This window comes from Centropristis striata, chromosome 18, assembly GCF_030273125.1.
Source record: "Centropristis striata isolate RG_2023a ecotype Rhode Island chromosome 18, C.striata_1.0, whole genome shotgun sequence".
Lineage (NCBI taxonomy): Eukaryota > Metazoa > Chordata > Actinopteri > Perciformes > Serranidae > Centropristis > Centropristis striata.
The window spans coordinates 12,524,234-12,548,697 of record NC_081534.1 but is presented as its reverse complement, the minus strand read 5'-3'; the positions used below and the strand labels follow the sequence as shown (position 1 = coordinate 12,548,697).

General features: G+C 39.1%; 2 protein-coding genes across 2 annotated transcripts; one reads left to right on the top strand and one right to left on the bottom strand.

Moving 5' to 3' along the window:
- Positions 1 to 5,293: 5,293 nt before the first annotated feature.
- On the top strand, positions 5,294 to 7,267 carry pou3f2a (POU class 3 homeobox 2a). The gene has a single exon (XM_059356343.1). It carries the CDS (start codon positions 5,294 to 5,296, stop codon positions 6,674 to 6,676), a length of 1,383 nt encoding a protein of 460 aa, XP_059212326.1. The 3' UTR covers positions 6,677 to 7,267.
- A 3,810-nt stretch (positions 7,268 to 11,077) lies between these two features.
- faxca (failed axon connections homolog, metaxin like GST domain containing a) lies at positions 11,078 to 22,580 on the bottom strand. The gene is made up of 6 exons (XM_059356176.1): positions 22,039 to 22,580; positions 18,956 to 19,091; positions 18,487 to 18,683; positions 18,112 to 18,329; positions 16,239 to 16,355; positions 11,078 to 15,353 (listed from the first exon to the last, which is right to left on the bottom strand). The coding sequence occupies exons 1-6, from the start codon at positions 22,296 to 22,298 to the stop codon at positions 15,055 to 15,057; spliced, it is 1,227 nt and encodes a 408-aa protein (XP_059212159.1). The 5' UTR covers positions 22,299 to 22,580; the 3' UTR covers positions 11,078 to 15,054.
- Between the last annotated feature and the right edge of the window lie 1,884 nt (positions 22,581 to 24,464).

Genomic DNA, 24,464 nt, shown 5'->3' with positions numbered 1-24,464 from the left:
TCTAGGTGTATGTAACGTGTGTGTTTGTTTTTGTTCCGTCTCTGTGCGTTTCAATCATAAATATCTCATAGAGTTGTGCCTGCGCATAGGGACACTTAGGCCCATTAGACTTGCGAAGAAATTGAATCTTTACAGCACTGGGGCCATATAATTACTGTTAATTTAACGCTCAGATTCTTCATCATTAACTCTCACCGTTGAATACAGAACGAGGGACACGGAAACGCAGACAGTATGTGTGCGTAACCACTGCATGTGTTGACAGCATACCCAACCCTTTGACTGAATTAACAGCGACCTCTTCGTCTTGTAAGAACAGGACTCGCATCGTTTATGCGTTATTAAGTCCTGTAATTGGGCAGCCAGTAGTTTGCATATTAGTCTATTAGGGTAATATGTTTTGCCTCTCTCAACACACGGCTTGCCAGAGCCCCTGGCGACACATTTGGTAATTCTCAGAATTACACCCTAATCATAATCCAGTGTTCTTTCGATCCCCATAATTCAATATGCGTCAGTTTATGTCTGTACATCTTTAGCTTGATTACATTCAAAGCATTTATCAATTAACCTATCTCTTTCGATTTGGAATTTTATACATCTTTGGTCTTTAATTTACAGTATAAGCTGAATTTGTGTGCATTGATTATAGCTATGAAATTAAATGGAAGAGAAAAAAAGCAGACATATTTTCATGATGATGTTGCTCTGCACCTCTGTCTGAAGGTGAAACTTGAATATTTTTTTGGTCCTTTGAGGTTCCTGTAACCTCTTAATAGCTGTTATGTTTTATAGTCAGTGTCCCACTTTGAGCCAATAAAATCACATATCCTAAATACCAGTAGTTGCCAAAGTAGGTCCAGGGACCCCCCCAGGGATCTAAAAGGGTTTCGGGGGGGCTCTGCAGAATGGGGATTAGTTTAATTTCAGTAACGTTGCATTGATTTAAAGATAGGACCAGCAGATAAAGCAAAATTAATGCTTTGATGAATTTTTACTCACTAACTGCTATTTTCTTCCCAACAGTGCCAAGACAAAAAGACAAAACTGCATTTTGAGTCTACATCCTTATAGTCCAGTGCTACAATAATGCTGATTAAGTACAAAGTGAAAGTACAACAGTGTATTAAAAATATGATTTTTTTTGCATGACATAATATACTAAGAGTGGTATGCTCATTGCATAAAATGAACTGTTTGAGAGAAAATTAACACACATTGTTAAATTATTATTCCAGATGCATTTCCAAGTAGGCAACATTTCAATTTGCATTTCAATGCCATTTTATATTGGGTCAAAAACAAGGCATTACATCACATAAAATCATTTCATCTGTTTTGAATGTAACAGCTTAATCTGCAAAGCTGTAAGCTTTTACTTTCTCTCTCTTTTTTTCATGTACTTCTGTTTGCTTCCACTTTAATCACAAAATATCACAACTACTCTTCAATTTATGTTATTGGTATCCCACAAGTCCTCATACATAAATTAGCAAATTGGATGTTTGTCCTTAATTGGCTGAACGAGTAGATACTTTTATGTCATAAAATAAGCTCTATACTTTGCTTTTTTATGACATAAAATACTATGACTTTTTTATTGCATGCATTTTTGGACATCCCATATTATATGGTGTTTTCTGTCATTTCTGGCCATATTAGGCTCTAATATGTATCAAAAGACTAGAATTGAACCATTTAAAGCATTTTAGGCATTTAAAAAATTGACCATTTTTGACAAAAATCGACATGCTATAGTATTACTTTTTTTGAGGGTCATTTTTGGAAATCCCATATGGTGTTTTTCTTATAATTTCTGGCCATATTATGCTGTAATATGTACCAACACACTATAATTGACCCATTTCAAGCATTTTTAGGCATTTTAAAATTTGACCATTTTGGACAAAAATCAACATACTATGCTATGACTCTTTTTTTTTGGACATTGAATAATATGGTGTTTTTCTGTCATTTCTGGCCACATTATGCTCTAAAATGTATCAACACACTATAATTGACCCATTTGAAGCATTTTTAGGCTTTTTAAAATTTGACAATTTTTGACAAAAATCAACATGCCTTGTCTTGTATGACTTTCTTTTGACGTCGTCATTTTTGGACATTCCATAATATGGTGTTTTTCTGTAATTTCTGGTCATATTATGCTATAATAGGAACCAACAGGCTGTAATCGACCCATTTTAAGCAAATTTTAGGAATTTTAAAATTTGACCATTTTTGACCATAATCGATGACTTTTTTGAGGGGTCATTTTTAGACATCCCATAATATGATGGGTTTTTTTGTCATTTCTGGCCATATAATGCCGTGATTTGAATCAACAGACTGTAATTGACATTTAATTTAATTTTCTTACTTTTACTTGTGTCTGTGCGTATATGCCCTTGCCCTAGTAATTTTGCTCAATTTTTGTGTTTTGTGCATTTATTACAGCCAATGACCTGTTCCTATGTTCTTGATGTGTTGTATATTGGATTGTGAAAGTCTGCCATTGTTTATATGTTATATCAAGGTGTATTTTTGATGCTTTGTATGGCTTTCTTGAATTGTGAAAGTAAATAAAACATTTGATTAAAAAAACAGACTAATTGACTCTCTTTCTTTTTAAAGCATTTTTAGGAATTTTGAAATTTGACAATTTTTGACAGAAATCAACATGAGATGAAACTTTACTATGAAACTTTTTTTGAGGGGGACACACTATAATAAAACATTTTTTTTGTTTTACATTTTTGGTCTCTATATAATGTTATATGTTATAATTTTGCCATTATTAGCATCTTTCGGCATGCTAAACTCTCATATTTTCTTTACTAATGTTGGACATATTATACTACTACATTCATCAACATCCTATAATTGAGTAATTTTTTTTCTTTTAGCATTTTTGGTAAAGGCAACTCAAGAGCAGGACATAGACACAGGAAAGCCATCGAAAGGTTCAAACAGTTTATTAGTAATATGCAGCTAAAGGCAGGTGGGGCTGAAGGGGAATCAGAGAGGGTGAGGGATGAGGCGATGAAACAAGGCAGGTCCGAATGTGGCAGAGTGAATGGAGAACAGGACTTCAGCTGCTGCAGCAGAGATGAATGGGGTACAGGTGGGCAGGAGATGGTGAACCAGAAGGTAGGTGATCCTGAGCACAAGGGAAATTTTATTCGCAGACAGGTAGACAGCACAACAAGTTTTCAAAAAATAATCACAAAAAGCACTGGAAATAAGGCCAAATAACTACCAATATAGTTAGTACAACAATCTGGCAAAGAACAAGGGATGAGCCAGGGTTCTTATACTGAAGCTGATGAGTAGAGGAGAGCAGGTGTGTCAGCAGGGAGGAGTTGACTAACGGATCATGGACAGCTGAGTGGAGAGTGGAACAGCTAGCAGGAAGGAGGCCATGTCTACAACCATACACACACAAACAGACAGGGAAATACCCAAGGGAGGGGAAAACACCAAAGAACACTGGGAAGCTATAGCTTAAGGCCTACTTCTGGATATACGATAGTATGGTGTTTTATGTCATTTTTTAACATATTGTGCTATAAAATGTATCAACAGACTATAATTGACCCATTTGAAGCATTTAAAGGCATTTTAAAATTTGACAATTTTTGACAAAAATCAACATACTATATATTAGTATGACATTTTTCGAGGGGGTCATTTTTGGACATCCCATAATATGGTGTGTGTGTGTGTCCCCCCCCCCCCCCCACCATTTCCGGACAAACTGTACTACCACATGTATCAACACACTATAATTGACCCATTTGAAGCATTTTTGACAGAAATCGACATAGTATGGCATTTTTTCGAAGAGGTAATTTTTGGACATCACATAATATGGTGATTTTTGTCATTTTTGGACAATGACATGCTACTACTTTACTATGACTTTTATTCATAAAAACGTGAAGGCAAACTCTACTATGACATTTTTTAAAACATATTATACTAAGACATTTTTATGGTATTCTATGTTACTTTTTAGTAACTTACTAAGGGGCTTTTAAAATAATATACTGTGACTGTGTTCAACATACTATGCAATGACTATTCTATTCTGTGACTTTTATGACATACTATAATTGGATTTTTTTCGTCCTCTTTTTTTAAACTTACTATCCTAAGACATTTTTATGATATACTGTACCATGACCAGGCTAAACTCACACTTTTTATTGCATACTATATTGTGACATTATTATGTTACTCTGTAGTATGACTTTTTACAAGACATCCTAAACTTTGACTTTTTTTTATTCCATATATGCTATTAATGACGTTCCATACTAAGAATTTTAATGGCATACTATATTGTGACCTTTTTTTTTTATTATTAAATGAAGGGGAACACTCATGGAAAGTACACACTTGAAAATGTATTTTGGGTTTTAATACTTGTGTATATTTACTTTCATCTCTACACTTGAGGTTGATGATAATTTTTCCTCTTCAATATATTTAAAATCAAGGCCTGTTTCTGTTGTTGAGGGAGGTTTGGGAAACCAATGCTCGTGTGCCACTGTTTGTGCATCCGTCTCAAAGTTTACCCAACAAGCAGGTGTAAGGGGGTACGGTGGGCGCAGAGCGGGCTGAGGATCCATTCTTGCAGCCTCCTCTCCTTGGCCCCGAGCTGCCCTCTCCGCTCGCCCCCCATTATTTGTCCCGACGGCCGAGCGCGCGGCCCCAATGAGCCCTTTGGAACGGAACGAAAAGAAGGAGCGAATTGCAGCTGTGACGTGGGCGTTGTTGTTCCATTCACTGCGCTCGCCATGGCAACGGGGCAGAGGCCCTGGAAGCACGCAGCCCCTCTCTCTGGACAGCGTCCTGAGGGCAGAGAGGCAGCTGGAAGTTTCTCCTCATGATCACTGCTTAACGTTTCATTGCGCAAAATATCCCAAATATGTGTCTTTAGATGCATGGAAATTGGATTAGATTCATGTTTGGCAGTTTGGGGGATTTTGACTCTAAAAGTTGTATTCTTGAGCGCATAAACGTGGTCACTTCACTGATTTATAATCTGCAATCTGCAACTTTTACGCACCGTTTTGACGCACGAAACCAATACACGTGACCAACTGACCCAGATTAATGTTAATAAAGTACTTTCAAAATAAATACTTTTTTTCCTTATAGCTGAGCTTGTTCAGTCTGCTCCGTGTTTACACACAGCAGCCCGATTTCTCCCTCTACTTTGTACTCATGCATGCTGCAGGACTGCTGGGCAGAGTGATTGGGGTTTCTGTACAATCTCCCGTGACCAATGAGCGGGGTGCTGTCAGGGGTAACCACATCTGTCAACCGTTCTTGGCCAATAAAGAGCGGAGCGAGGCGGACCACAGGTGCGCGCCTCTGCGTCCCCTTGGCACAGCGCCCGGGAGATGCTGGAGAGAGACGCCTAGCTGCCCCGTGGCGCAAAAGAGTTACTGTCAAAGGCAGCCTCCTTTTAACTCCAGCTATCACTCTGGCTCCGATAGTTATGGCGACCGCAACATCCAACCACTACAGCGTCCTCACCACCCCCAGCAGCGCGCCGCCGCCGCACTCGGAGTCCGGGAGCATGCAGCAGGCGGCAGCGTACAGGGACGCGCACACCCTGCTCCAGAACGACTATAGCACGTTACCGGGCGGTGGACATCCGCTCAGCCACGCGCACCAGTGGATAACGGCGCTGTCTCACGGTGACAGCGGGGCGCCCTGGCCATCTAGTCCCCTCGGAGAACAGGACGTGAAGCCCGTGCTGCACGACAGTGACCGAGAGGAGCTGCAGAACTCCAGCAGTCTGCAGCAACAGCAGCAGCAACAGCGACACCCTCACCTAGCGCACCAGCAGGCGCATCACGACGCCAGAGCATGGCGAACCAGCACAGCCACCACGCACATCCCCGGTATGGCGACATCTGAGGGCCAGAGCCTGGTGTATTCTCAGTCCGGCTTCGGTCTGATGCCAGGGGGAGAGCAAGGGGGGATGCACCACCACCCCCTGCGGGACGAGGACCACCACAGCCACAGCCCGCACCTCAGTGAACATGGAGGCGGCCCCGGGGCCCACCAGCAGTCTCTCTCACACCATCACCAGCACGGGGGTCATCAGGACCACTCAGACGAGGACACACCGACCTCGGACGAGTTGGAGCAGTTTGCCAAGCAGTTTAAACAGCGACGCATCAAGCTGGGCTTCACCCAGGCGGACGTGGGACTGGCTCTTGGGACGCTGTATGGAAACGTCTTTTCTCAGACCACCATTTGCAGGTTCGAGGCGCTTCAACTTAGCTTCAAAAACATGTGTAAACTCAAGCCCTTGTTGAACAAGTGGCTGGAGGAGGCGGACTCCACCTCGGGGAGCCCCACGAGCCTGGATAAAATCGCGGCACAGGGGAGGAAAAGGAAAAAGAGGACCTCCATCGAGGTGGGCGTCAAAGGGGCTCTGGAGAGCCATTTTCTCAAATGTCCAAAACCAGGAGCGGCGGAGATCAACTCCCTCGCGGACAGCCTGCAGCTGGAGAAGGAGGTGGTGAGGGTTTGGTTTTGTAACAGGCGGCAGAAGGAGAAGAGGATGACACCCGCTGGGGGACAGATACCAGGAGGAGAGGACATGTACGGGGACACCCCTCCTCACCACGGAGGACAAACTCCTGTGCAGTGACCCCCCTAGTGCAGTTATTCTGAGCTAAACACGGACCCCTGAAGGAGGAATAATGCCTCCTTATTTGTTTGATTCTCCTGTGCTGCTGGACCGCTTGGAACTGGACCTGATCCAGTTTAAATGTTGGACCCACGGACACGCACAGTGGGGATTTACAGTGGCACTCAAGCACTAAAAATACGCATAGCAGAGGAGAGGAACTGCCAGGCAGACTGGGATACGGCTGGTGTGTGCTAACCAAAAAAAAGAAAAAAAGAAGAAAAAAATGCTTTTCTATACCTTCTACCGAGGCGCCGATGTGTCGTTATGTAATGTGTCATTAAAGAAAGGCAGAGTGGGATGTGGACACGAGGTGTCCGCGAGGGGGACAAAAATATAAAAACAAGCTCGTGGGGCTCGATGATAAGTCGCAGTCAGTGTGGGTAAATAAACGCCATCTTTCCATCATAACAAAAGCAACAGGGGTTCTTCACAGCTTGTGGCAAAGAGAGGGCTGAGATGGCAAACACCTGCTGTACAATGTTCAAAAATCAAGCCAATACCAGCCAAATTATTTTATTATTATTATTATTATTATTATTATTATTATTATTATTATTATGGAGATACATTTAATTAAATGTGATGTATTGATTGTAGTGTCAGCACCATAGTTTATTTAAATATGAAAAATAAATTCTTACATTCAGACCACAATAATAATAAAAACAGTAATAATAATAATAATGATAATAATAATAATAATAATAATAATAATAATAATATTTTTTCCATAGAGACTGGTTCACTTTACTGCTTTCCTTTCTGTGCAGACATTTCTGTGCGCCTGTTTACAGTGTGTCTTTGCTGTTTGTTATTTCTGTACTTTTTCCAAAATGCTGTGATGAGAAAGACCGAGACTGTCCGGCTGGAACACTCAAAGCACTCCAGCCCATTTTTGCCTTCCTTTTACTAAGAAGAAAAACAAACTGAATCTATCCTGGTACCAGCTCTGGCCGCAGTGGCTATATTACTACTACTACTACTGTATGACTCATTCATCCTGAGAAGACTATTTGTGGGATGTATCTCAAAATGTTTTGTATGGCTTCGTTTGTTTGTTTGTTTGTATGTTTGTTTGTTTGTTTGTTTGTTTGCTCAGTTTTTTCTCTGTCAGTCTGTGCCAAAGCACAAACACAGACACGTGTTGTTGTGCCACTTAAATCCTGTGATTAATAACCTGATCTGATGCTGGGAGGATGAGGAGGGTGGATGAGTTGGGGAGGAATTCTCTGACTGAAATCTAAAGAAAATGTAGAAATTCAGAAACTCAAATTCAACTGAAGGGTGTTAATGAATGGAAGGAAAATGTAATATTTTAATAACCCATAATGTAAATTTTAGACAATTTCCACGAGACGTTTTGCGTTTCAAAAACTTTATGAATGTATTAGGAAAATGTCAATGAGATGTCCCACTTTTTTAAAACTATTATTTTATCGCCAATCATTAAAAGCAAACAGCAATATTTTACATATTGTTTTGAATATATATAATTCGCCCTTAATTAATATGAGGCCTAATGTTTCTGTAATTCTGACTACATCACACGTAATCCTTCAGCAGAATTTGAGTTTCTGTGAAAAAAAAAATCAAAACCAAAACAAAAATAGCATCGACCTGAAATCTGTGATCAAACGAGAAGAGGAAAAAGAAATCAACGATTGCACAATTTCTATCTGCTTTTTTGTCATTAAATCGTATTTGTTTTCTATATCACTGCAGTCTTTGCACGTTTATTGAGCCTCAGGAAAAGTCGCGAGCTTTTTATTATTATTATAACTATTAATATTATTATGTATTTATTTATTTTCTTCGCACGCGGCCTTGCATCATAATTATGGATTTTATCAATCCGTCTCGGCTGCTTTAAATCGTCCTTCAGCTGTTTGTGTAAAGTGTTTATACCGCTGCGCTGATGTGCTCTGATATCCGTGAAGATGCTCACACACACGGTCACTGTTCTGACATTAAAACACACCGCAGCGTTAATTAATATTTCCATCACAATAAATATGGACACTAATTGACAATTATGACGAGACGTCATTTAGAATATCAAAACAATATCTGATTGCACACAGGCCTGCCTGTAAGAAGGTCTAAACAACAACAACAATAACAACAGTGAAGGCCTGACTATACGAGCTGGTGTATTTATAATCAAGAATTATTAGTGTGTAATCTGGCCTGCTGCCTTCATTATACAAAATAAAATAATTATAAACACGTTCTATGTATCATTTTGATGTTCTAGGAAATCATTTGAATAATTGTAGAAATGCTAAATAATATGTAATACAGAAATATTGTAAAATTAAAATTGTTTATTAAATGAGAGAGCTGAGAAGCCAGGACCACAGTGTAAATTTAAAAGTATTAGTGTTATGATTGTTTTCAGACATTTTTCAGTATTTTGTTGCAGCAGGATTTAAAAAAAAAAAATCTATTTTAACCTGTTAGAAATGGGCTTTCATATTTTTAAGTACACCTTCTTCCTTATGGTTGCTTTCACCTCATGTCTAATATTTATTACGTTTTGGCCAAATCAGAAACAGTGTGTTGGTGCCACCTAGTGGCTGCTGCTAGTTAAAATCAGACTTGGGTTGGACAGAGTTTGGCTGCTTCATCATCAGTGAATCAGTAATTGTTTTATTTATTTAATTTTATTTAGCTTTTTTTATGTGACAATATTCCTTTCTATATTATAATATGAGCAGGGCTATAGGTACAAATTAGACACTGGGTCGACATCATGTCCTTTTTAAAAAAAAAGCAGATTCCAGTATTTTTCAATCATAATTCTTCATCATTTCACTAGAACTTTTAGAACTTGTATGTTTGGAGATGAAATTCTTTATTTTACAGATCTGTAATTTCCTAATAATTTCACAGGTTTCATTAATATATTTATCTAATGTGGTACTAATCAAAGGGAAAGTAGTGATCATTTATTTTAGGTTAGTTGGGTTACATTTACAAGCAGTTGATGTATTTTAGAGGAATTTTTCTTTGAAATGGCAACTCAAGGTAAATAAAAATTTGCCAAAAATTTAAATGAGCAACTATGGAAAATAAAAACAATGAATAAAAAAAATTAAATCAATGCTACAGCCCTGGTTAAAACTTGAGTTATAAGTTAAGTCAATTTTATTTATATAGTCATCACTATTAACACAATACGGCTCGCTGGGCAAATTTAAGAAAAAATGGGAGTAAGATTGAACAATGTCAGTTTTTTAAATGTATTTATCATTTCTAAATAACTTGAAAGTAAGGCTTCAATTTGCCTCTATAATGTGCCTACTTACAACAGGTATTTTATTTTTTAGTTTCTATAATATGATATAGAACTGTGATATCCAAGCTTTTATTTTGAAATTGAAACTAGTAACTTGTGCAATTTAAGCACAAGAAAAAGGTATAAAAAAGACATTAATATTTTTGGGTGTTTGCGGATGTTTGTATTTGTATTTGTGTGTTTCTGTGTGTGTTTGTGTGTGTGTGTGTGTGTGTGTGTGTGTGTGTGTGTGTGTGTGTGTGTGTGCTAAAGCTGGTCAAAACCCAGCTCTCTGGAGGACCCTGTTGCCTGGATTCTGTCCTATCAGCAGGCGACCATCTGCCCTCCTCCCGGCCCTCACACTCGTACAGGCATCCTCTGCATTATTCATATTTTTCACACACACACACACACACACACACACACACACACACACACACACACACACACACACACACACACACACAAAGGCACATTCACTCCTCCCTGCACACAGCGTCCCACCTCACACATCATGCACACAGCCACGTGTTAGACAGCCACACACACACACACACACACACACACACACACACACACACACACACACACACACACACACACACACACACACACACAGCTGCTACCTCTGACACTGTACTCCATCCCTGACTCACCAGAGATGCTTTATACTCTGGTGTCATTGTCAGTTCTGAATTGTCTTGTGTGGATGGAGATCTCCCAGGGATTCTGCACAATGGCCACAGAAACGCAACCAGCCAAAGTCATCAAATATCATTCGACTGTTTGTCTCTTTTCCCTTTTCATGGCCTTTTTCTCTCACCCGAACCCCGCGCTCCGTCTCCACTTTCTCTTTCTTTGCCCTCCTTTTTGCTCTCCGTTTCTCCAGAGCTCCTGCACAGGCACAAAGAAAAGGGCAGAGAGCTAATTCTTCAGCATTGTTGGGTGGGCTTTGTATTATCATATGGCAGCGAGCACAGAGGGAGAGGGATTATGAGACAGATATATGCCAGAGCACAAGTGCTTTTTCCCCCCTTAGGTATGACTTTTCATGCACATCTCACTAAACACCAAAACAAGAATAAAATACCACAGCTATATTTAATGAAATATTATGAGTAATCCATTGTCATACAGCTTTTTATCTCTAGGTATGATACATTCATAAGAATCTTTTTAATGAGTACAGATCGTGTTATTTTGCTGTTTTTTTAACCCCTCGGCTCTCTTATTTACAGTTTGATGAGATTCCACAAGTGTTTCAGCACACACAACACCACAAGACAATATGGCTTCTAAAGTTTACAAGCAGAAATCTCAATGGAGAGCGACACACACCTCGACCCCTGACCTCTGACTGCTGAGCAACACTGAGACAGATGAAGTCGCCCACAGATCTGGAAGGACAGTGTTTCCTGTAATGGGTGAGCTTACAAGAGGGACTTTGATCATCAGCTGATCAGCGGGACGGCTGACCTCACCATGCTGATCTGAGCTCCAGCACTCAGTTTGGTATTTTACCTCAATGTTTGTTTTTTTTCAACTGGACATGAAGCTCTGCACAGTAAAAATTCCCATTTTTGACGGTTAAATTTGCAGCAGATGAGGGACTGTAATATCTGAACACAATGACACCGATATTATGACATGAATATAACATTTACCACACGTGACGGCTCAAAACATGGACACGCATGCAATCACGGCAATGACTGACTGGCAACATGAGAATATGCACTTTGTTCAGTGGGAGTCGCAGAATCAACACCAACACACAGATCAATACGCCTGATTGACTCTCAGCCAGAAGAAAAACAGGTAAACAGAAGAAGAAAAGTGCAAAAAAAATTAACAATAGTATTGTTAAATTGGAATATATAAATATAAACAACGTTAAATAAATAAATAATAATAAATATGACATATAAAAACATAAGTCATATGCTGGCACTGATATAAAGTAAACAGCTTTCAGTTCCCATAAGGCCAAATCTGACTAATAAGAGAAGGCAAGAACATGCAGGCGCAGGGTTTTAAGACAAAATGACATTTTTAAGTTAATTTTTTTTGCTTTAGACTATTATATTATTGTACTAAAATGCATCTGCAGCTCACACACATAAAGGCTCTACTCTCTCTGAATTAAAGGTCTGGATATGAGACCATTGGTGTTGATGTTTTTGATATAATTCTGTAAAACTGAGAACCCAGAATGCCTTAAAGTGAAGAAACTCTCATCAACATCATGGTCTTACTTTAACAAAATTTATGACAACAAAACCCGATCTCCTAAAAAATATATTTTTCCTCTCAGATTACGGTTGTGGTATTAAACACATTAACATTGTGAATTGAAACAAAACTACATGGTTAGGTTTAGGAAATTATTGTTGTTTGGGTTAAAATAAGTATGTTTGTTATGTCACAAGTATGTTATGTAAGTACATTTGTCTGTAAGTTGAAATAAGTCAATAACGACTTTTGGTCCTGTATAAGTTTGACCCATCCATTGACCCTGAACTTTGATTCAAAACGTGATATGTAAAAAACAAACATAATCTGGGGGAAAATATGTTTCCCTTGAAACAAAATTAACAATGCAGTTTATTGCATATGGTAATTTTTGGGAGACCCTTGCCTCTGTGTTAGATATATGATGCCATATTGTTCCTATTTTACAGAATACTGCTACACATTAATGCTACATCTTTCTTTATTAATTTATTTTTTGTGCCACACCTTCACACAGAGAGCCTGACTTATTCTGGATTTTAGAGTTTAAAAAAAATCTGTAAACAAAATTTTGGCCTGTATTAATTAATTAAAAACATAACCAAACACTGTTGATTATAATTAAGGTTACAATTTGGTCACAATATAACAGTAACTAAGATATGTACTCAGCATGTTACATTTTGAGGTTGAAATAAACTCATCACTGCCCTCTAGTGGTCATGGAGATTCTTCTAAATGAGTTTAAACATATTTTTGGCATTTCAGTACTGCATTTTCTTGATATATGCACATTCCAAATTGTGTGTGTGTGTGTGTGTGTGTGTGTGTGTGTGTGTCAGGTAGGAATGGTTCAGCTGTGAAACTTCGTCAGCCATCATTCTCACTCAGAGTGTGACTCATCCATGCGCTATGTGGACAGACATACTGTAAACCTCTTGCTTGCATCCATATCAGTAGCCTCATCCGATAAAAAAATTACAGTAAAGTACACATCATTTAAGTATACTTAGTAAACCTTAATGTGCACTTCCTTAATGTACTAAATGTGCTATTTTTGACGTTCTAACAATGTACTTAGTATCATAATGATATCCCCCTTAGATGTACTGAAAGAATACTTGACTGTTCTACTCAGACACACCATTTAGATGAACTTAAATATATTTAAGTTATTTTTCTTTTTGAGAAATGCTTACATTATCCACTTTTCAGATAACTATTTATACACTCGTAATATATTAGAAATGCATTTATATTTCAAGGAAAATATTCAAGTTGAGACAAAATAAGAATTAAGTGCATTTTTAAAAGTACCATACTAGTAAAGACAACTTTAAGTACATCATAAAATGGTCTAAGAATAAAACAGTGAAATACACTGCATTGTTAGCAAATCAGAAAAAGCACACACTAGTACATTAATCATGACTACACTAAGTATACTTAATTAAGACTACTAAAGTGTACTTTTTTTAACCTGGTTTACACACATAGTGTTTATGTGCATTTGCTGAGTGACAAACACACATGAAACCTGCAGCGAACCATCACACAGCCTGAACAGCACGCAGCTGACAGCACAGCATTAACCTGCTCTGTTATTGCTCCACATGTTTCTGACTCACTCCATCATTTTGATTCAAACCAAACAGCTGAAAGGAAAAAAGTCCTTTTTCCGGATGGCTACATCAGAGGCACGACAAACAAACTGCATCATCAAACTTAATAAATAAGCCAGCTAAGATAATCTACATAGATAACATTGTCCACAGTAAGTGAAGTGTAAAGGGTCATTTCCATTGGCACGTACCAGCCATGCACTTTCATTCAGACTATATATCTATTTGATCTGTTTCTACATGATTGTTTGACTCGCTCAATGCTTGTATGAATGTAAAATATCCTAAAGCTACAGTCCTCAATGACAATCCTGATGATGTATGTTGCTAATTATGCTTCTAACATGGGAAAAATTATGTTTCTTTTTGGCAAAATAATCGTCTTAATAAGACAAAAGATAGTTTCAAAGTGCTTGTGGCAGATTTTCTATCAATTATCTTCCATGAACTTTTACTGCGCTAGTTAAATATGAGCAGCAGGCATTACTTTAACATCCCAGTTGTGTAGACACATAGGTGGAGGACATCAGGCTCCTCATACTGATCCTAGACCAGCAGAGTGGAGACTACTACAAGACAACTTCCAACATAAAGCAGAAACACCTACAGTATTTACACCATATGACGGAGGGGATTATTCTATATTTGCAGGCTATCTATACTATTTATACTCATATATAATCAAATATTCTATCTATTAAATCTGATCCATTTATATATTTACACTGTTCATTCTCATGAATCCCTGTACAGTTCCCTACGTGCCGATGTCATATCATTACAAGGCGTTAAGGGTTCAGTTAGTCAAACACACACAAGGCTGGGCGGTGCGAGTTGCTACAACAATGGACGACGGGGGGCACGCACACACTTAGTTGCCATGGTAGTGGCAACATGACGACAGGTAGAAGTTGTGACTGCAGATGACGTCGAACACGTGGAGGAGTTTCTCGGCAGCCGCGTCATTTACTCCTGGTTTTTAATCTGCCTCTGTTTTCTCTTTACCTCAACTTTTTAATCCTTTGACCCAATCATTCCTCCACTACAGTGTGCAAGTTAGACCTCCTCAACTTCTCCACTGACACAGGAGACACCACTCCCCACTTATGTTCTGTTCCCAGAGGTAGGGGGCATGTGCACAGGTGAGACGCAGCTCCCTCCTGTGCTGTGCGTTTGTGTGGCGTGTACGACACGTGTATGTTTCGTCAACACTTGTCGATTTCAGAGCACTCCGTGTCCATGTCAGAGTCATACAGCGAGTGGCCTGTGGGGTCGCTGTCGGGCGACAGAGGGTCCTTTGGTGTGTGAGTGTGTGAGGAGTGCGTGTGTGTATTGTCCTGAAAAGTGTCCGTGCGGGAGTAGAGGCCCAGGTCCTGGAGTTTAGAGGGCGAGAAGCTGCCCTCCGTGCTGTCGCTGTAGCAGAAGTCCTCCAGGTCCACAAACCACTCGGGCCAGAATCGCCGGCGGATGCGCTCGCAGTACATGGCCAGGTTGATCAGCTCACCTGCAGGACACACAGCTGAGTGGGTAAGGTGCTCTGGAAATGTCATGCCATCCTTTAGATAAAAAAAACTGGTAACTCTTGACTAGTCATTTGGCAATAATTTTGATAATTAATACATAATTCAAGCAAAAATTAAATTTTCCAGCTTCTAAATTGTGCAGATTTGCTTTGTTTCTTTGTCTCATGTGATAGCAAACTGATCATTTTCAAGTTTGTAGGTGCTGATTGGACAAAAGAAGCATTTTTAAGACATCACTTTGGGCTCTTGGAAATTGTGATGGATTTTTGTCACTATTTCCATGATATAAGCCTACAAGTTTGCTGTCAAACTGTATAAAGAGCTAAAAATTGGACACTGAGAACAATACCAATGTTATGTGCAATATGACCTTTCTTAGTCATGTGCAATATGACTAAATAACATATTTTCCTAATCAAGTGTTTTCCAAACTGGGAGTCAGGATCTAGTAAGGTGATTAACAAGTGAAAAAGACATTTCTTGTAACACATCTTTTTCTGACTAAGAGAAAATGCCATCGATTAAGAAATACAGCATTACAGTTTTACCTAATGCTTAAATTATGTTTACCTGACAGAGTGTACGCTCAAAATAGATTCATTAAGAAAGCAGTTTGTTCTTTATACATAAGTAAAAGATAAATATGTATTTGTAAAAGTAGGACATTGCTTCTGGATAGACATAAAGCTGCTGACTTTTTTTTTTCCTCTTACAGATGAACTTTTATCCTCTTTTATTGTATTGAATTGTTTTGGCGGTTTAGTGGTGGGTATCTATAATTCTCAACTAATAAAGTTTAAACTGTCATTATGAATGGATTTTATAATAAATTACTATATGTTTCTTCATAACGTGGCTAAACTCACCTTTGATGAGCTGCTCCGGCCGTGTTCCTGGTAGCGTCCACATAGCAGGGGCCAGGTGACTGAACACTGCAGCGTCTACTGTTGAAAGCTTAGAGCCCATAAGATACTTCTTATCACCTGGGAGAACAAACAGAAAAAAATATGTCAAATAACTACACAAACACAATCAAGACACTCTTTAAACTCTGAAAGGAAATGTTCCACCTTTTGGGAAATGGTCTTATTCACATTCTTTGGGAGATTTAGATAAGAGGATGATGACTGTTGTGCCTGTATGATAAATATAAAAGCAGAATCTGGTTAGACTAGCTTAGCATAAATACAGGAAACAGTGGGAGAGAACTAGCCTGGCTCGGTCCATACATGCATTTGTGCAGAAAATGTAGAATGAGAGGATACTGAAAGAGAAAAGAAAATCACTTCTGGCCACAAAGTCAAAGGCATCAGAGAGGTGATGCCTTCAGGGTTATAAAACTTTAACCTTAGCGAGGGCTTTTTCTAATGCAACAACACTTCCCTCCAACGCTCTGCAGTTCTCAGATCTGCCTCTCTTACATCTCCGACCATAAACTGCCAGAGGTTATGTATTGATTCTACACTGCAGTGCGACCTTTTCACCACAGGAGGTCAGCATTGTGCTACTATTTGATCAACATGATGTCTCCTGTTACAGTTCTCACGGCACACATTGAAAAGCCACTGCAATGGTTTTTACTTTGCCAGTAAAGTCCATATGCACTTTATGTGTTTTTTATGCACACTGTTCACTGCACCTTGTTTTTTCCATGGCACCTATATTTTTATACTGTATATTTATATTTTATTCTGCACTACAATCAATACTACTTCTTTAGACATTTTAATTTTTATAGCATTTTATCGCTTGAATATGCCTAGGTTGTTTTTTTTCATTTAATTGTGTTGTTATTGTCTCTGTGTGTAATGCTGCTGCTACACTGTAATTTCCCAGCTTGGGATAAATCTATCTATCTATCTATCTATCTATCTATCTATCTATCTATCTATCTATCTATCTATCTATCTATCTATCTATCTATCTATCTATCTCTCTCTCTCTCTCTCTCTCTCTCTCTCTCTCTCTCTCTCTATCTATCTATCTTAAGCTGCTGATCTGCTTCCAGAGTAAACTATGTGAACACAAACCTTTCTATAAACTGCTATACAATACAAATATTATATATTTATTTTATTTTCCATTTCCCCTAAGTGAAATATTTTAACCAATATCAGTCCTGATCTTAACTTTCAAATATTTATCAATTTTCAGAATTGTAACACTTTAAATGTCAGTTTGTTTACATAGTGCTACTGTTGTGTTTAAAAAACAACAACTAAAAAACAACAACAACAACAACTACTACTATTTTTTGTATACTAAATCCTAGGGGAAATGCTCAATCTGGTGTAAAGTACAAACTGCAATTTTGAAAGCCTGATGCAATATAATGCTTCATTTTATACTGTAATGGACATAGGATAAAACACAACAACAACCTTAACCTGTTTCAATGGTGACCTTTTTGTCTTTTAGAGTCTGAGTGTCTGTATTTTCTCAACCCTGTTTATTGATATACTTATTCTAAGAGGTTGAGGTTGAACATCCAAAATTTACACACTTGCCAAAATGTATGCCACATGTAGTTACACAGCAAACATGATAAACAGGTTTAAAATTAAAATGCCAAAAATATCTAAGTAATGCACAAAGGTTAAGATGACTGGCTTGTTAGTGTTAATTCACATTCTTTGAAAATAACTTCAATAACTTCCACACATATTAAAATCGATGAATCTTATAAATGACTAGCATCATCATATTTATAAATAAAAAGAGTATTTCCAGATTTCTTACCTAGTAGAGTGGCCAGGGTGCGCATGTCCTTCTCCATCAGGGCATAGACCTCCTCCTCAGAGAACCGTCCAATCCCGTGCCCGTACATCTCTCTCTTAACGATCCCGCCGGTCAGGTGACTCAGGATCCACTTGAGTAGGTCACTCAGCGGCCCGCTCACTGACAGCATCTTCTGGGTCTCCTCCAGGTTGTCCACCCACTGACAGTAAGCTATCGTCCTGCAAAACACACAAACATAACGATCAAAATAAAGCATTATATTATACATTTCATGGTGGAAACATAGGCTGCAATTTAGTTTTAATTCCACAAATATTTTTTCATCTTAAAAAAAAGAGATGATTATTTCTATTTCCCACTTCACTGGTCCCTCACCAGTAGAAATGTTCCTCCACCATTTTGGTGATGGCACGAGACACGGCCTTCTCCTGCGGCGTCAGGCTCTTGTTGAGGCTCGCGCCCAGCCTCTCCTCCAGGAAGTCGATGATGAATTCGGTACCAAAGACCTGCTCCTGGTTGTATTCAATCCATGGCATTTTTCCCTGTGGTGAAAGCTTCCCATCAAAGTAGTTCTGTGAGAGATAAAGGATCCAGGGAATGAGATACAGAGCAGAGGAAGCATTTTGTGATAATGTTTAAATTGGAATTGGATCAAGACAAAACATATAAGTAATATTTTAACTATCCCTTGGAGGAAAATGTGTGACAGTAGCAACAGAGACACAGATAGTAATTAACCACAGCAAAGTAATTACAACAAAAATATCTAAGAAGAAATGAGGATTAAAACACTCAGCTGTAAACACACACTGGTAGAAAATGACAAACAGAAGAACGGCTGTACCTGGTAGGGCAGGTCCACCATACGGAGGTAGGTCTCCATCTTAAGGCAGAAAGGGGACAGGGAAGGGACGCCAGTTTTGGGCCTGGAGAACTGGTGGAGTATGATGGCATCTTTAGAGTCCAGCTCTTCCTCCTTTCTGTATGGGGGACAGAATGACAGAGCTTCTAGTCACACACAAGGAGAGACTTGAAAAAACAATTATATCTGTGTGTATATTTGTGCTTATTAGGTTGCAGTAACATTATTATTTTCACTGAACATTCAGTGGTGGTGGAAGTATTCAGATCCTTTACTCTAATAAAAATACTAATACCACATTGTGATACTCTTGCTATGAAAATGTTATTTTAGTGGTAAAGATAAGCAGGAAAACGTACTTAAAGTATTCAAAGTTAAAGTACTTAATGCAGAAAAATGCCCCGTGACTGTTTTAAATGTGATTATTAGATTATTATTAATAAACATGTATTAATGTAAAAGCATTTTACATTTTTAACTACTACTTAATGATTGTTCTCATGATGGATTCATCTTCTGATGATTTTCAAACATACTCAATCAGCTAATTGATTCATTAGCTTATGCAGGCTGGACTTGTATTTACTGCCGGGTAGTTTAATTTATAACAAAACATTATATTTTAAAAACTCTTCATATATTTTTTGAGTAAAAATCCTAATTTGTAAAGTAACTAGCAACCAAAGCTGTTAGACAAATGTAGTTAAGTAAAAAGTATGATGTTTCCCTCTGAAATGTAATGGAGTAGAAGTTGAAAGTGGGATGGAAAAAAAACAATCAATCAAAGTAAAAGTACCTCAAATTTGTACTTAAATGCAATACTTGAGTAAATATACTTTTAAGAGATTTTTACTAATTTCAAATTTAACACAGAATCCATATAACATATGGTATCAACTTAAAAACAGCTACAACAACTTATGAGACATAATTGAGCAAGAAAATGTCTACTGTTGACCTTTTATTTACCCCTGAACATCTCCTGTCCCCAACCCTCTAAAAAGAAAAGGGTGGCAAACACAAAGTTACACTTTTTTAAGTGTTCTTTACCTGTACTGGTTGTACTGGACTTAAAAGGAACAAGAACAGTTTTCATTTTGAGTGCACTCTGCTAAATGCTAAGTTAGGCTAACAGCTTAAGTTAGCCTAATTTAGCATAAAGACTGAAAACAAAGGGAACACAAAGCATTGCTCTGTCCACTTGTAACAAAATCCGTCCTGCAACACCCTTTAAAGCGTACTAATTAAAATATTATTAATAATTAATTATGAGGCTCCTACATTTCCTTGGCTGGTGACCTCCTGGAGTCTCTGTAACCTCACAGAGCCAGGCTAGTTCACCAGTTCCTAGTCTTTATGCTAAACAAGCCTAAGTGTGGTAATATAAAGTGTGTGTGTGTGTGTGTGTGTGTGTGTGTGTGTGTGTGTGTGTGTAATGGGTGGACTGGCCTATCATATGATTTAATAAATCAAATTGCTCTGCAACCAAGGTCCTTTAACCGGCTCTGAATGATCGTCAGCCCCGGGCCATTTACACCAGCCAAGGGAAAACTGCAATGTCAAAATAATGAATCATACCCTGATGAAAGATTATTCACATGTTGGAAGCTACTTCACGGACAAGGACGGGCTCTGCAAACAGCAACAAATTCACGTGGGCACAATGCAGCATTAAAAGGAGCTATCCGGCCGTGTGAGGTGCTGAAAGCCAGCAGCCTCTGAGCTCCGGAGCTGTCTATTCCAGTGTGGTGCTGAAACGCCCGCTCGCTATTAAAAAGGCTGGTTTTGGTGCAATAACCTGATGAGTGTACCGTGCAGTGAAGCCTAGCATACAGCTAGAGACCAGGGTGTAACACTGAATATCACACTGGACAGAAACAACCGCTTGTGGGCAGAAAAATGTCCCGGAAGCTGGCTAGTCAGTCTGAATTAACATTTCACTGCACAACAAACAGCCGGTTATTTCCGTATAAAAATCGACCCTGCATTACCGACTATCCGATATAATGTATGTAGCCTATAGGGCCTGAACACCAGGATGCTACTCACTGACAGTTGAGATAAAACCACTTATACATCATGTGAACATAATTTTAATATTCCTAGTGAGGTTAGAAGCTGATGGTAAAGCATAAATGTCTTTTATTTTGACACCGGCTGTGTTGTAGTATTGCTGTGGGCCTGTGATCCGTCAACAACAGAGGGCCTGGACTGCAGGCATTTTTTTAAAGGACAACAGACTTAAACCCTCATTTCATCCACTGAACAAACGTTAAAAAATATATGAACATATAGGCTGCATATTTATATTTATATTGCCATTTCCGCCCCAGCGGCTTCGCCCCCTAGTTGTAAATAACCAATATGGTTGGGGCTTGTTTACATCAGAGGGTTTTTTCCACACAACTGCAGTGCTTCAGACTGAGACCAAACACCGGAACGTGTGTGTGGAGCAGCAGGAAGGGGATCGCAATAAAGAAGAGGGGAAAAAAAGAAAAAAACACAAGATGACCCTATACATAATGTCCCCTCGTCCTTGAGGTAAAGCCTACAGACAAACGGAAGTGACCTGCTGTCAAAGTCTATAATGTCAGTTCATATGACAGGAGAACTGTTTTAATAGGCCTATGCGTACAGACTAACTTCTCCAACGAACATTAGAAAATAGCCTTTGTAATTGTTTTGAACGACTGAGCTCGATATGAGCCATGACACTTGCCCTAGGTCGCTCGTGTTATTAAACCGCAAAAATAAGCTAATTACAATGGGAATGTCAAAATGTGTGTTTGTGAGGAGGGGGTGTTGGGGGTGGTGGAGGGGTCCGTTACATCACAACCCACCCACTCACGATTCCTTATTCTCCACTGACTCCGCTCTCACCCCGCCCAGCCTGACTAGATTAAGTAATATGAAGCCCTAGAGAAAATACAGCAGAACTGGGAGGTTTGGGGGTAAAATTATGACCAGAATATGATCAGCACTGGGTTTCAGATGGATGTGAGGCCTGTGTGTGGAAAGTGATGAGCTCTGCAGCTTCTACAGTGACTCCTCTGTGTGTTTTGTACCTGATGGCCAGCAATTCGTGCAGCAAATAAGCAGCAGCAGCGAGCAGAGCCCCTCCAGTCAAATACAGCGTTTTCCGCCACCACGAGTCCGACCCCAAAGCTGACATGATCCCGCCGTAGTCCTGCAGTGGGTAGGCGATGATGTACCCATAAAACGAGAGCTGCTCATCGGAGCCCAGCAGGCCGGAGGAGAAGCTCTGGTTCTGGCCAAGATCAACCACACACGACCGCGTCCAGGCAAACCCGACGCGCCAGTACATGCTCTCTGTCTCCGGCCACTTTCCGCCTCACTCTGGCAGCTCGGGGCTTCATCAGCGGGGGCTTCATGGGTGCAGAGGGCTGCAGGTGCGCGGCGACTGGGCGAGGAGCGGCCGACTGGACACAAGCGTCCCGCCCGGAGCTTGTCCCCGCAGCGGGGTAGACATCCTCCGCAGCCCGCTCGGAGCTCGCTGGCTGTAAACTCCCTCGCTGATCTCACGGTCAAGTAGGACGAAAAAACCACAACGCTTCCGGATATCTTTCAAAATAAAAGTCGACCTGTACCTGTATTGGAACTCTCTAATTCATATAATTCATATAGGTTTACATAAATAATACATTAAGCAGTCCCATGTTGAGTTTTGTTGCATTTTGGTAATTTACAGGGTACAGATTACTTTGAAATGTAGTCAGTTACTGAATAATGATGGCAATTTTTAACTAAGTAACGTAATTTATCGGATTCCAAAAGTAGCCTAAATGGAATCTGATCTAATCTACTTCTGTATTATTTTAAAAAGACTGAAAACATTGCACCTTATACAAAATATGGCATATCTAGCAGCTGCAGTTGGCCAATTAAAATTATACTTTTACATTAAAAAAAAATCAAAAATACAAAATACAAAAACAGCCCTGTAATGTACTAAAAGGCACAGGGCCTTCTAGTGGGGGTAAACTGGTAGTATTATATCATTTTAGCCTTTTTAAGAAAAGATTTTTGTGATTGAAACGTGAGGCATCAAACAAAACAGTTTTAGGACTAATCACGACCAAAGGAATATGATGGAAAAAGAAAATATGCACACTAGGAAATGCATATCAAAACACAAAGACAACTCTATAACTTTGAGAAAGAGTAAGTGTTACCAGTTATCCCTCTGCTGTAGCACCACTCATTCAAATACTATTTTGCTTTACAGGGATTGATCTTAAGCATTATCCTGAATCCACTATTATTTACACATGTGCTGCTATAATTGCTGAAAATGTCTTCCATTAATGAAGCCTCCCAGTTATGTCAGTTTATTCTACCTGATAATCCTGTTGATCTTGATTTTTTTTAATGCAGGGGAGGAAAAATCGGTTTTATTTTGAAGGGGAAATGCTGGTTAACGGACTTCTCCGCTGGCTTTACGCAGCTGATGTGACGTCACTGGTACTGCCTGTACCACAGATTGTACCCCATGGTACATAACAGCTAGAGGCAACTAAAGGTAAATACATCTTCAGATGCTATTCAGTGAATTAAGTTACATTTTATTCACCACAATCAGGAGAGAATGTGTACTTTTTTGTTTCTACTTTGTTGACAATAACTCCAAGTTGTTATTAAAAATATATGGTAGTTTTAAAATATCAAAACTGATACACAATATGTTACATATTACATATTCTGTTTCTGCCACTAGGGGTCCTACCACAGCCTGTGTGTTGAACTGACATTGAGGTTCCTTAATGTGATTTAGGTAACATGCTAGAATATTCTCCTCAAGTCCAGCTTGAATAACAGCAGTGAACCACTCGGTTTAGCACACCATACATTTTATTACAATAAAGGATTTTCCAAAATAATAAACAGACTTTCAAGTAATAAAAAAAATTGGGGGATTTTTTAAAAACAGAATTAGCAGGATTATTTGTTGGGTGAAGCCCTTTAAATTTTCATGTCCATTCATGTGAACGGTCACGTAGCAGATGGAGCCTGCCGAAGGGCAGGAAAGTGTTGGGCGGCTCAGCAGAACAAGGCTGCATCTAACTTTCCTCATTGGCTTCCATGTCTCACTGTCACTATGAGAGAATGACAGGCTAGTGGCTTTTAACACCATATTTTTGTGCCTTTTCAAGTTTTTTATTCCAAAGTGACAAAATAAGAGCACAGAAAGCTACTGAGGAAAGAATTTGAAGATGCATCCGTGCAATGCAACAACATCCAGCCTTAAAATGCATCATACCATCTTTCTGAACTGGAAAATGTGCTTTTATGAAGTGTTTTCTCTGTAACCAGCAGCTTTCATTTTGTAAGGCTTTTTAAAGCACCTTGATTTGAGTACAGCCACACACAGCTCCCACTGTATTACATCACAAAAATATAGACATCTACAGGTATATGCACACAAATATTGCCACAATTCAGCGATTAAATAGATGGTGGATTAAAAGTAAAG